The sequence below is a fragment of the Melanostigma gelatinosum genome (assembly GCF_949748355.1).
Source record: "Melanostigma gelatinosum genome assembly, chromosome: 6".
In the NCBI taxonomy this organism is placed as follows: Eukaryota; Metazoa; Chordata; class Actinopteri; order Perciformes; family Zoarcidae; genus Melanostigma; species Melanostigma gelatinosum.
The window spans coordinates 11,008,249-11,020,468 of NC_136639.1; the positions used below are offsets into that span (position 1 = coordinate 11,008,249).

General features: G+C 40.8%; 1 protein-coding gene across 6 annotated transcripts in view; it reads left to right on the plus strand.

The window, feature by feature from the left end:
• Positions 1-8,609, plus strand: part of vgll4l (vestigial like 4 like) — a 120,542-nt gene extending 111,933 nt beyond the window's left edge. For 2 of the 6 annotated variants that reach the window (XM_079270186.1, XM_079270185.1), the window contains 7 exons: positions 800-979; positions 2,604-2,709; positions 4,229-4,378; positions 6,646-6,769; positions 6,881-7,115; positions 7,613-7,694; positions 7,844-8,609. In XM_079270186.1, coding sequence (XP_079126312.1) covers positions 4,312-4,378; positions 6,646-6,769; positions 6,881-7,115; positions 7,613-7,694; positions 7,844-8,145 — 810 coding nt within the window. In that variant the 5' untranslated portion in view covers positions 800-979; positions 2,604-2,709; positions 4,229-4,311 and the 3' untranslated portion in view covers positions 8,146-8,609. Of the gene's footprint in view, positions 1-589; positions 980-2,603; positions 2,710-4,228; positions 4,379-4,932; positions 5,063-6,645; positions 6,770-6,880; positions 7,116-7,612; positions 7,695-7,843 lie in introns of those variants that run through there. The other 4 variants (XM_079270187.1, XM_079270188.1, XM_079270189.1 and 1 more) reach the window with 4 other exon arrangements.
• The last annotated feature ends 3,611 nt before the right edge of the window (positions 8,610-12,220 follow it).

Here is a 12,220-nt window from a genome sequence, read left to right on the forward strand (position 1 = left end):
TCAGATTAGACAGAAATCCAGCTTTGGACCAGGCTGGTGGTCAGATAATTAAAAAATATTCGGTACAATATTATAACCCGGTAAGGATCAATCTTAGGGTACAGCAGTGCTCGAGGCAAAACCAGGGAGGATTGGGGAGAATTCTCTCATCCCCATATCTCCCGCCCGGTCAGATGTGAAGATCATATAGGGAAAGGAGTAAAAATCCCACCCCCCCTTCTCGCCGACTCTCACGGCAATAAGGGGTTCACACAGGGAGGTCCCAGATCCACCGGGCACGCGTCACGTGGAGTCTGGGTCCCTCTGGTGCATCGCAAGGGTTGATGTATCACCAGCTGGCCCCCTGTCGATCTGTGCATCAATGATCGATACGGAGCTCCGTCGGCTCACTCTTTTATGCGTTTCACATAAAAGGCCTCCTATTTGCTTATTACTAATTATTTCCAGATGAATTGAAAAGGTTTACATAAGGAATATAGTTCTAATAACCCAAATAGAAATAATAAAAAAAAAATAAAAAAAATTAATAATTATTAATTTTTCAATTTTTTATTATCGAATCAAAAAATCGTGAGGGGTCACCCCCCAGATATCACGTAACACAGCTCTCTGTTGGGATACGATGGTGGTGCTAAAGAGAGTGTCAAGGGCGTGTCAGACATTAGCACGCTGTGACTCCACGGGGTGCTTATGGGTGTTGATGTGATATTGCATTCTGTTGTGTTCAATAATGCATCAGTGGCACACTTACTGTTTGGATTTCAGGGCGCTGACACAGTGTGCTACTTTTGATTTTCAGAAGACTCGATACAGATTGAGAGATGGGCCATCTGTTGGTGACACCCAGGAGTCAGTGATCAACACAGACCCCCAGGGAGTCCCACCCCTCTATGGAAACTGAGTGGTGATGACTGAACCATGTTAACAGTGGACACAGACACACAGTGCATTTTAATCCGTTGAATAATGCCTGGTCGAGGTAGATATTACTGACAAAATAGTTCTGTTTACTTAGTTGACTATAATGAAAGAAACTCGGTAAAGAAAAAAAAAGTTAACCTTTATTTAAAAGAATGAGTGAGGAAGAACCATCCACAAAGCCAGGAGAAACTCGACAGAACTCGGTCGCACTCGTCGATTGCAGTTGACCACTGAAGACATGCCTTGCATGAGGCGGAATGGTGAATGCTCAAAGCGGGAAGAAAGCGCTGCTCTATCAAGTTATTTCCTCTGGCTATATATTTAGTAAACTTTGTTGATACCATATTCTCTATCTGTTAATAAGCGTTTGGAGAATAACGGTATGTCTTTGAGCTAGACCTTCAAGTACGCTGTGTAAAACCCCGCTACAATAAGTGTAAATTTAGCAACAACTTGAGTTTCAGCAAAAGTAGCGTGCTTATCAGAATCAGAATCAGCTTTATTGGCCATGTATTTGTACACATACAAGGAATTTGACTCCGGTTTTCACTTAATCTCAACGTACATACACAAGTTTACAAACAAGAAAGTGACCTTTCCTGCTCGTTTCCTGACTCTGGAGGTGTACAAGTCCAGGATGGAGTGCCGGCTGGAACCAATGATCCTCTCTGCAGACCTGAGTGTCTGCCTGTAGGTCGGGAGAAGATGAACCAGACAATGATCAGAGAGGCCCAAAGCTGCAAGGGGGACTGAGCGATATGCGTCCTTTATGACAGTGTAGCAGTGGTCCAGTGCTGTCCCTGGTGCTACACTTATATGCTGTCTGTATTTAGGCAGTTATTTGCTGAGGTTTGCTCTGTTGAAGTGCCCAAGAACAATGAGCAGGGAGTCTGGGTGTTTGTGCTCCATCCTGCTCAGCCAGGTGTTGGGGCGCCTCACTTACACAGGCTTGAGATGGGATGTAAACACCAGCCAGAATGAATAAGGAAAACTCTTTACAGTCTATGAAAAGTGTTTCTAAGTGAGGACTGCATGATTCCTTCAACACTGTGACATCCGTACACCAACCTCCCTTAAAACAGAAGCAGATTCCGCATCCCCTCGTTTCCCAGATAGTACCATTACGCGGTCCGCTCTGAGGAGTTGGAAGCCCGGCAGATGTAGTGCGCTGTCCGGGATGTGCTCACAAAGCCAGGTTTCAGTGAATCAGAGTTAACTACCTAACATTTCTATTTCACTTCGTGTTGTGATGCTACTGCTTCAACCCGTTGCTCTCAGGCCCATCTACCTTCTGCTGTATTTAAATGTTTGATTTCATTGTTCCATTCAAATATCATACTAATGTAAATACCAGCCCTTTTCAAAATAATCTGTGTTGGGTATTATTGTTGCAACCTTTCAGTGGATCAAATGTTGAATCAATCAATAAATGCAGTATTTACTCACTCTGCAGCATCTTCTTTTACTTGATTATCTAATAATATCAGAATCTAGATTCCTCTGAGTGGCTGTGTCTCTTCAATGCTCAAATTGAATGATTTTGTGGAGCCTTGTTTTGCTGTGAGGCACAAATACAACCATTATTTGTTCTACCATAGAAATGCAAAGTAACATTTGACATGCAAATGTGGTTTTAATGCTGCTATTGTCGATGTCTCACACCTCCATGGGGATCCTGACAGTGATTGCCGAAGACAATGTGGCCTCTCCTCACTCGCTGCACCTGGAGTCTACAGCTACTGCAATCCTTTTGGATGGAACAATGGTGATGTACCCTCAACAACTGAGGTAAACCTTTGAGTGTATTCAAAGAGTGCTTCACTTGGACAGAAATCCCTAAAACCTCAAATACAATAACTCAAAAATCTACTGATGCAGTGAGTGACTGTCTTCACGATGTGAATGTTATGTGACATGCTGGGTCAGGCCTGAGACCTTTACCCTTCCATCGCCAATGGACTAGTACGGAAAAGTAATGTTTTTTTGGTCCTGTAATCTAGTTCACTATTAAATTGGTTTATCTGTTATTTGTTGTACACCATAGTAAAAAGAGATATTAAGAACAGGGCAGTTCACCATTTTTCATCAGTGTGATGAAAGGCATTTCGATTTAAAAAAAGTTGTGGAAGTTCATGTCAAGATTAAGACATATTGCGGGGAATGTTATTTTTCTTTAGTAGCTTGGTTGCCAGAAGTTCAGTTAATTCTAGTATTTGAATATAAAAAACCGACAAAAGCCTAAAATACATTTATTGTCTTGTTTATGTAAAAAAAAAGAATCAATTAATTAGGTAGAATTAATTATCAATATTATTATGACAACAATGTAATAATTGTATCATAATTTAGTATATAAGCATATTGTAATATGCATTACAATATCCATAGTATATGTTTGTCCTGATATTACCTGGTACTTTCAGTACCAATTTAATCAGAGAAAAACTATCAGGGTTATAATTAATAATTTATAGAAATGAATGTACTACTATACATTGAATTATTAACAGAGACCTGATGTTCATTTTGAGCAACTCCTTGCATTACATACAGTGTAAATGCTTGAGTCTTCTAAAAGATCGACTACAATTGTATTTCTAATATGGGAGAATTGTATTATCTTGTTTCAGCAGCTGGTTTAGACAGAGCAGATAACTATTGCCTGTGTATTGAAACAAAATACACTAAGAATACAGTAATAGTTCAAAAGTAGCCTCCACTAATATTCAATTGAATACAATAAAATGAAAACTATTCCGACTAGAAACAGGTTTGTCTGTGCTGCACTATGCTAATCATCTCTCTTGGGTGGCACAATTCATTAATTTTAATTTGATCAAAATTGCAGTATGGCCAAAATTGCAGTAGGTGTGTGCCAAATATCGTTGTGCTGCAGATGTGTCCTGGCCTACACCTTATATTTGTTTGTACATGTTTTTCAGGACCAGTATGTCATTATCATAAACAAGTTATTTGATGGTATGCGGTAACCTATCGTGCAGGTTTTGATGGCATGTTGTTGCAGTGTACTGACGTAGGGGGGCAGTGTGGAGCTTCAATTGAGTTCAATACAACACATTTCATGTACGTAGTCACAGTCAGCCCTTCTTTAGCAGCTGCTATCACCCTGTCGGGACAATCAGTATAATCAGTATTAAATGGATTGAAACAGGCTAATACATACCAGGGAGGGGCTGCGGATACTTTTTATTGGTTCTAATACACTAATGTCCCCAATAAACCGATTATGATTGATATGTTTGCATATATCAACATATGAATCACACTCTTAATGGTTTGCCTGCAGATGACGATGCCAGACAGTGTCTGAATGAGTGGAACTCCAAAGACTTTCTACCAGGGCCAAACTCCTCAGGCGAGATTGTTCTCATGGCAGCGGCATTCTCAGGACTTAGGAGTCTTTGTCTGGCCATCAACAAAAGCCTTTGGATTACTGGTGAGGCAGGCTCACAGTACAGCTGCATGCGTGTATGGGCAGGTCAGTGGAATGACTGGAGCTCCGGTGGGCTCAGAGCGCGAAAAAATGCAGTTTGGTGAGATTGCAGATCAGGGGGGAGGGAGGGAGGGAGGGAGGGGAGTGGGACAGGTGGTGATTCCATGGAGGGAAACAAAAGGTACATTTCCATTTCCTCAGGTGGAAATCTAAAAAGTTGTGTAAAAAGGTGATTAATGACCAAAAGAGGTGCATTATTGTACAGAAGGAAGTGCTGAATAACGCAAACGCTTCTCTAATCAGTGTGGATTCTGTGGTACCATGACATTTAGCAACGACACTTTCTACCTTTGAGAGTGAACTATACCTGTGAGCTCATTCTGCCTGTAGGGCAATAACAACCCTGGGTGAATGAGGGCCTCTGATTGGCCTCTGCAGCAGCCAATCTGAATGCAAGGAATGGGTCACAGGGAAGCCACTGCACCTATCTGCACTCACCTGATACTTTACCTGTCGGAGCTCAGACCCAGCGTCTCATTACCTTTCCAATACAGTCAACAACTGAGTCCTGTAAGCTCCAGCAGACAAGTTTAGCTTCACGCAGACAAAGACAAGGAGCCATGGCTGTGGCTAATTTCCAATACATTACCCGGATGAGCAGTGGCTTCAAGGTCTACATTTTAGAAGGTGAGCATGATTACCTTTCATTGCCTCGTGTTGATTGATGAGAGTGAATATGTGTGTTACCTTGATCAGTGGAATCGAGTCTCTGTGGTTATGCCTTCACATTTTTGTGTAGAACGTTTTTGTTTATACGTTTAGATCTTGTGTCATTTTCAAAACCATATGTGTTTATTACAGTGGCAGTTGCCTTTGTTGTTGACATGGTACTCATGTCGATACAGTTTCAAACACAAATAATTAGATGTGATGGCAGTCCATGGCACATGGAATACAGCGGGTTTGTCATGAAGAAAAGATAAGTGGGTTTCTTAAAGGGAATCTACTTGAAGTAAATAATAAAGGAACCCCTATTCATACTTACTTACTTACGTTCAAGGTCTTCAAGATTGAACCGAGCTTCTGTAAATCTTGTTACTTTGCTGTCTTTCTGTAAACTCAGTAAAGCAGAAGGTCAGGCAGCATATTCCCTCCGCAAACAGGGAATAAATATCCATGCCCGAGGCACTAGAAAATCAGCATAGGTGTGGTTGTACCTGCCCCTCCACAATGGCAGCCTGTGTGAAAACAGTAGGAAATGTGGATTGGAGCAAGCACTTAGCGTGTGAAGACAGGGGACAACTTTCATTGTCTGACTCTTCAAAAAACACAATCACCTCATTGTTTGATTTCAACAGATGTTATTGTGACTCAGTTAAGCACTGAATGGTTGATTTGACTGTAGTTTGACGATAGCTCTGAAGGACTTCCACATCAATGTGGATTTTGAAGTGCTAACTGAGCATACAGTCAAACAATGGGCCACAGTCTAATTATGCTGCCTTTACAATTTCAAACAATGTGTTTTATTTTGACTGGATATGCATGACTTTTGAACACGTGAGCTTACTGCTGTGAGACAGGAGCCAGAAGAGAGAGAATGTAACTCCTGTTTTTTTCATTTAATAAATGACGATCCCTCCTTCATCAAAAACATGGAAACTATTTTGTGGGTTTAACTTGCAACAGTGCATTTCTCCTATTCAACACATCAATGACATCATCAGCGTCTTGTCAATGTGTTTCAACTTGTGTAAACGCAAAAATCCAGTATGTGTGTGGTTCACTTTGATGGACCTTTCCCAAATGGGTGCCGCCCAAATCAGGGTCCTTAAAGACTCAAAAGCTTTTAGATGTGTGTCACCCCATCACAACAACCTGTTGATTGTGCCCTTTAGCTGTGTGATGATAGGGCTGACTGCCAATATTATGCAGAAAAACAACATTTACCGTTAGCACTGAATCAGCTGTGTAGTGTTGTAACCCTCACTGATCTGGTAGTTCAAGTTCTACAACTTAACGGAGTTTACAATTAACGGCGGCCTGGAAAAAAAATATATTTTCCCACGAATAGTAGTGGTCATGCAGGTTTATGTCACGATCAAAACAAGCAGTTAGTCATGCACTCACCTTTTGTCACTGTCGTAAAATCACCATTGCCAGTAAATGGCCATTAGTATGTTTTACATTTTGAACTGGCAAATAATCCACAGCCAAAACACATTTTAAAGCCTCTTATTCTAATTCTGCACTTTCATTTTGTTTTTCAGGTCAGCCCCACTTCAGGAGCGAAGACAGATACAGACATATCGCAAATGATCGCGCCCGGGTCCCCACATTGCTTCCAGTCAAACGCAAGCGAAGCCACGAGAGAGGTCTCACATTGGAGGAAAGGTTGGTGTAGATATTCATGTTTACAGAAGTAATTCAATATTCAAATTATGATTTGTTAAATTCAAATGGTGTCAAAGAGATGTAGCATTTCCTAATGAATAAATGTTTTAGGCGAGAGCGGGTCCTGAGCAGGAGCAGTGGCAAAGCTGCCCAGAGAGCTGCACCGGTGGTGTTCAACGGGCCACAGAGTCCCACATCTACCTGGAGTCCGACACCCAGCCCTCTGTCCACCCACATGTACTACGCACCAGTCATGGATGAACCACTCGCCCTCATCAAGAAACCAAGAAAAGACCCTGAATGCACAGAGGAAAAGACTAAAAGCTCTGCTCCCGCTCAGATCCAGGTAATTTTACCAAAACAAGTGCTGCTTGTGTGCTCGATGTGCTTCTATCAAAGGCCATGGATATTTGGGCTGCCGTAGCTTCTGAAGATGTGCAGTCCCTTAGTAATGTCGGTGTAGTTCCAGGCTACCCACAGCAGTGGTACATCTCCCATCTGTAGTCAGTGAATACAACTACACAGGCATGCTACTCCCAAGAGTGTTCACAGGCCCGAGCTTGTCCGAGCTATGCGATCCAGCCGGATTCAGGAAGAAAATGTGAGCAATGGCGGGAGGAATTCCATCAACAAGACCAAGCAGACTGCTCTCTCTTTGACCTGCATATGCCACCACACTGGGATATGCAGTTTTCAAATTCAACTTTAACTTTGTGCACTATTTTGTTATGGGATGAAGTGCACAGATGATAGTAAGAAGAAAAAAAGAAGCAGCGCTGCTGTGTTATATTTGCAGAAATACATTGTCTTTTCATTTGATTAATGATCCATCTTCTTTTTCAGATGCGTCCTTCTGTCATCACTTGCGTTTCCTCGTCGACGAACCCCTCTTGCAGATCTGAGATCCACAGGAGCCCCACATCAGGTGAGTTTCATAATCTTGTGAATGAGCTCATGCACCAGACGGCCACTCCCTGATCGTCACACATGCTTCATAATATAGATATCCACTCACTTTCCCTGACTCACAGAGGTGTGTATTTAACATTGTTATTCATCCCTTTGCCTGTCCAGTGATTTCCAGACGCAACTATGACCACGTCGTTGAGGAGCATTTCCAGAGGAGCCTCGGAGTGAACTACCAGAAAGCTCACTCCCAGCAGCTCTCCATCAGCGTGTCTGTCGATGACCACTTTGCCAAGGCTTTGGGAGACAAGTGGCTGCAGATCAAATCCAAGTCTTCCTCCTGTTCTTCCACACCTCCCAGCAGCCCAAGTGTCACTCACTCCCCCACTTATAGCCACAGCCCCAATCAGTCCCGCAAAGAGTCCACCAGCAGGTCATCGTCGACTTCCAGCCGCTGGTCTGTCAATTAAATCAGAAACAACCTCTGATATGGGAAGAAACTGTGACTTTGTACTTTTCACTGCGTGCAGCTCTGCTTGTCGCACAATGGAAATGCTAGTGTTTGCGAGCTAGCAGATTCAGTGCTGTCACGTTGGCCCTCTGTGTCCAAATGTAAGACACATTGCTGCAGACGAATGTAGCAATAGTTGGGATGTCCGTGTTTTATTACATTTCTACCTTCTGCTTGTCGATAGCATCTGAATACCTGAGATACTGTTGATGGTGATAAGGGATGATTGAAAAATCAGCCAAATAATCCTTAACATTTCTTTGATTTTGTGACATTTCGTGACATTTTTTTAATGCCGTCTGAATGCCACAATTTCGTTGTATTATATTTATGTCGTGATAACACTTGGGTTCCTTATAGTCTAAATGACTCGCCTATCTGCTGTATAATATGCTTATCAGCTGTATACAAAGATTTAAAAAAATAGACTTTGAAAAAATAAAAATGTTAAAGATTCTTTAGTAGCATTGTGTGTTTTCTCGTTTGTAAATAACAAAGACAAAGAAAAATTTTATTACAACTTCAAACTTTCATATTTTTATTGGACTCTTCAGAGGGAGAAACTACTTCTCAAAATGAATAAAACTCCTTTTAAACTTGTAGGTCATGACCGAGAGGACACCTTGTAAGGACTGGGCAGGGTGGTGTACCAGACAACCTCATTTCAGTTGTGAGTCAGTGTGTGTCTCCAACACGTCCGGCGCATACGCAGCGTTTACCGGTACACATAGAGCTGTTGCCACACACTGAGTGTAAATTAAATGGAAGTATGAGCAACACTTTTTGGGACTTTTTCTGGGAAGTCTGAGGGAATGTAGGGTGCATGTACCAGCAGGCACCAGGCCTTGTGTTCTGACATTCCTGTCTCCTGAGAAAATGACTTTGTAAGATCCTACAGATCCTGTTTGGCAAGGGATAGGAGGGAGGGAAGAGGGGAAGGAAGGGTTGGGCTAATATAGGCCTGAGCATGAGAACCAGTCAAGCTCTTCAGTTACTTATTTGCATGTTCTATCTTGCCCAACATTAAATACGACAACCCTTCGACAACCCTTCTGTCTTTGAAATTACAGGTATGGTCATTTTAATCAAGCGGAAATTACCTAAATGTTCTGACAGGTTTAACACATTGGGAAAAATGTTGTAAATGAGGAAGCAGAATGAGGGAAAGTATAAATTAAGTGTGTTTTTACATTAAAATAGTTAAGGTAAACCATTAAAAGTGTGCAAGCAAATGCCACTGGGTGGTTTAAGTTCAGACATGTGGACAAAAACGCTTACAATCTGTACAGTAATACTACGTTTACATCAAACAGATCTTGGAGCAAGTCCATTCAAACAGAAGACCAAACTGCTGCGTATTACTTTCCCTCATTAAGTGTTTAGACTGGTATTTCCACATGGAGTATATTCTTTATCCAGCGTAACCTGAACAGGGGCATTGATGCCATCTAGAGGCGCTTTGGATCATGCAACGTGACCAATGTTCTCATGTTGCATTATGAAGAGCACAGACAACAAAAACCAACCACAGCTCTGCGGGTCAACTTGTTGAGTGAGAAAACTCACGTGACAGCGAGACCTTTAGGAGCTTGAGAGAAAACACCTTGCTCAGCGTACCACTAGGAGGCAACTGCACGTCACTCTTCATTCATAGTCCACTTCCCTTCTTATTTGAAACACATTGATTATGCTTCTCATCAAAAATAAAGATTGTGTCTGTCTTTGACAAACAAAAAAGAATGTATGGTCCAACTCTGAGTTTATATTAGTAATTATTTGTGTACCATTTTAAGGATTTAAACTTTAATTTCAGAATATATTTGAGATACCTCTATATGTTTATAGTTATACCCTGTATTTGATGTACTAACTAAGCCACAGTTATATGCAAGCTTGCTGTGTGAGATCAATTAAATGTGTTTAGTTGCAGTATTGGGCACTGTTGTTTAGCACAAGTGAGAGTTCAAACGATGTAACACAACATGGCCATGAGAATGTTAAGAGAAAAAACTTCTCAAGCTGCTGCAACACAAATGCACATTGTTGTTTGAGGCAACAATACAAGATAATTACAATTCCGATTACCTCAGACATGACAGAAAACAACATTTAACTCAATTGCACTGTGGCAGTAGTAATTAAGGATTGCACCACTGTACAAAAGATCTCTGGGAAAGTTCTTGCACTTTGTCTGCTCTGTCAAAAGTTAGATCACTGTCAACACAGCATGAAGCATTTTGTAAATAATTAAAATCGCAGCTCTAATCTCATGAGAACATGATTGTGTGGAATGATGTGTTTCTGTTGTGGAGGAGTGTATGATTCAATTGCACGGTTCTTGTTTAAGCTATTTATTTAAATGATCAAATATAGCATTCTGGGATTATTGTTTAAATGGTGATTGTTCGGTTTCAGACTGCTGGGTGTTCTCATTTCAAAAACTGGCATCTTTATTCAACCTACAATAGCAAGTGAATGTGATATGAAATGCGCCTGTTCAAATTGGGTGCTAAGAGTCGGGGAAATAAACACTTAAAGATAAAACAAAACACCCATTCCATTGGAAAAACTGCTGCAAGAATCTGCTGTAAAGCCTTTGCAAATTCCATTTTGTTATTAACAAATAAACTTGATGTGTTTGTTATTCATTTAACAATAGAACAAAACCCTAACATGACATGTATTTAAGACAAGCAGGCAAAAGTTCTTATTTTTTCTATATCTGATATCTTGCAATCAAATAGGGCCTTGAATAATGATTCAGTTTTGATTATCTGGTATTTGGCTTGATTTTAAAAAGCACATGGAGCCCCATGTATCATAATACATATGTTTAAGCTTATTCAAAGCAACTAAAGAAACCGCCTTCAAAAATGAATTCGACCAAGTTGTAGGTGGATAACGGACATGTATACACAATGCTCGTAGCTGATTGCAGCATTTATGTTTGTGGGTGAATATGTACCATGTACACAATGTGAGTAGTGTTGTATAGTACCGGTATGATGACATGTGTATGCACAACTAGTGTATGGGCATGCCCAGAGAGAGTCCAATGTAGATTTGTTTCCCCCTTGTGTGTTTGTTTCTCACTTTACTGTTTTGTTATGTGTTGTGTTTCTGTATTTTTGGTATCTCAGAGCTGGCAGGGATATTATTTATATGTTAAAAAACATTGAACAAGTGATGACATAAATGTCTATTGATAATCTAAATATCTATAAAGCTATTTGCTACTTGACAAAATGCTACAGAACATTTGAAACTGTTGTTTCCAACATCAGTTTACCAACATGAAATGGCGTGGTTATAAGTGCTCATTGTCACCTTTTAACATGATCTGAAGCACATATAAACAGCATGTGGTGGTGCAGGTTAAAGTGTGCTGACTGCGTCTGTCACCTTCTTTTCAGTAGAGTTGTGAGTCACTTCCCTTTGCACTTGTCCCATGCTTTGGAGAGGTCAACATATTCCACACAGGTAGCATTTGTGCACACGGGTTGAATCTGCAGGAACTAAATAAATGAGTAATGAAGAGGAACCCATCAGCAGATTTGGAGGCAGCGTAGCATTTCAAAAAAGAGACAATTTTGCTGATGTTGAAAGCGGCCTCACAGTTTTGTGGAGCTTCTCAGTAAAGTGACAGGTGAATGGTGAATAACAGGTAAATCAGTAACATAGTTTGAGACTGTTGTTTCACATACTGCTTAGCTACACTTGCCAAATGAGCTATACATACTACAGGTGATCCTCCATCTAAACCTTAGTTCAGTGTCATCAATATGTGGCAAAGTACATTTTTCTGTGGTGAGAATTCTTTAACATTGACATCGTGACATGCAGAGAGAGAGAGAGAGAGAGAGATCTAGTATATAAGCTCAATAATAGCATGTATGTATGTCGTTGATATTATTTGTCTCAATAAAATTAAAATCAAATATATAAACACAATAAAAAAGAGACTCCTTTTTCTTTTAAAACCTTCTATTATGTTTGGCCAATAGGTGGCACCAGAGTGGAGGCCAGAGTGGGTC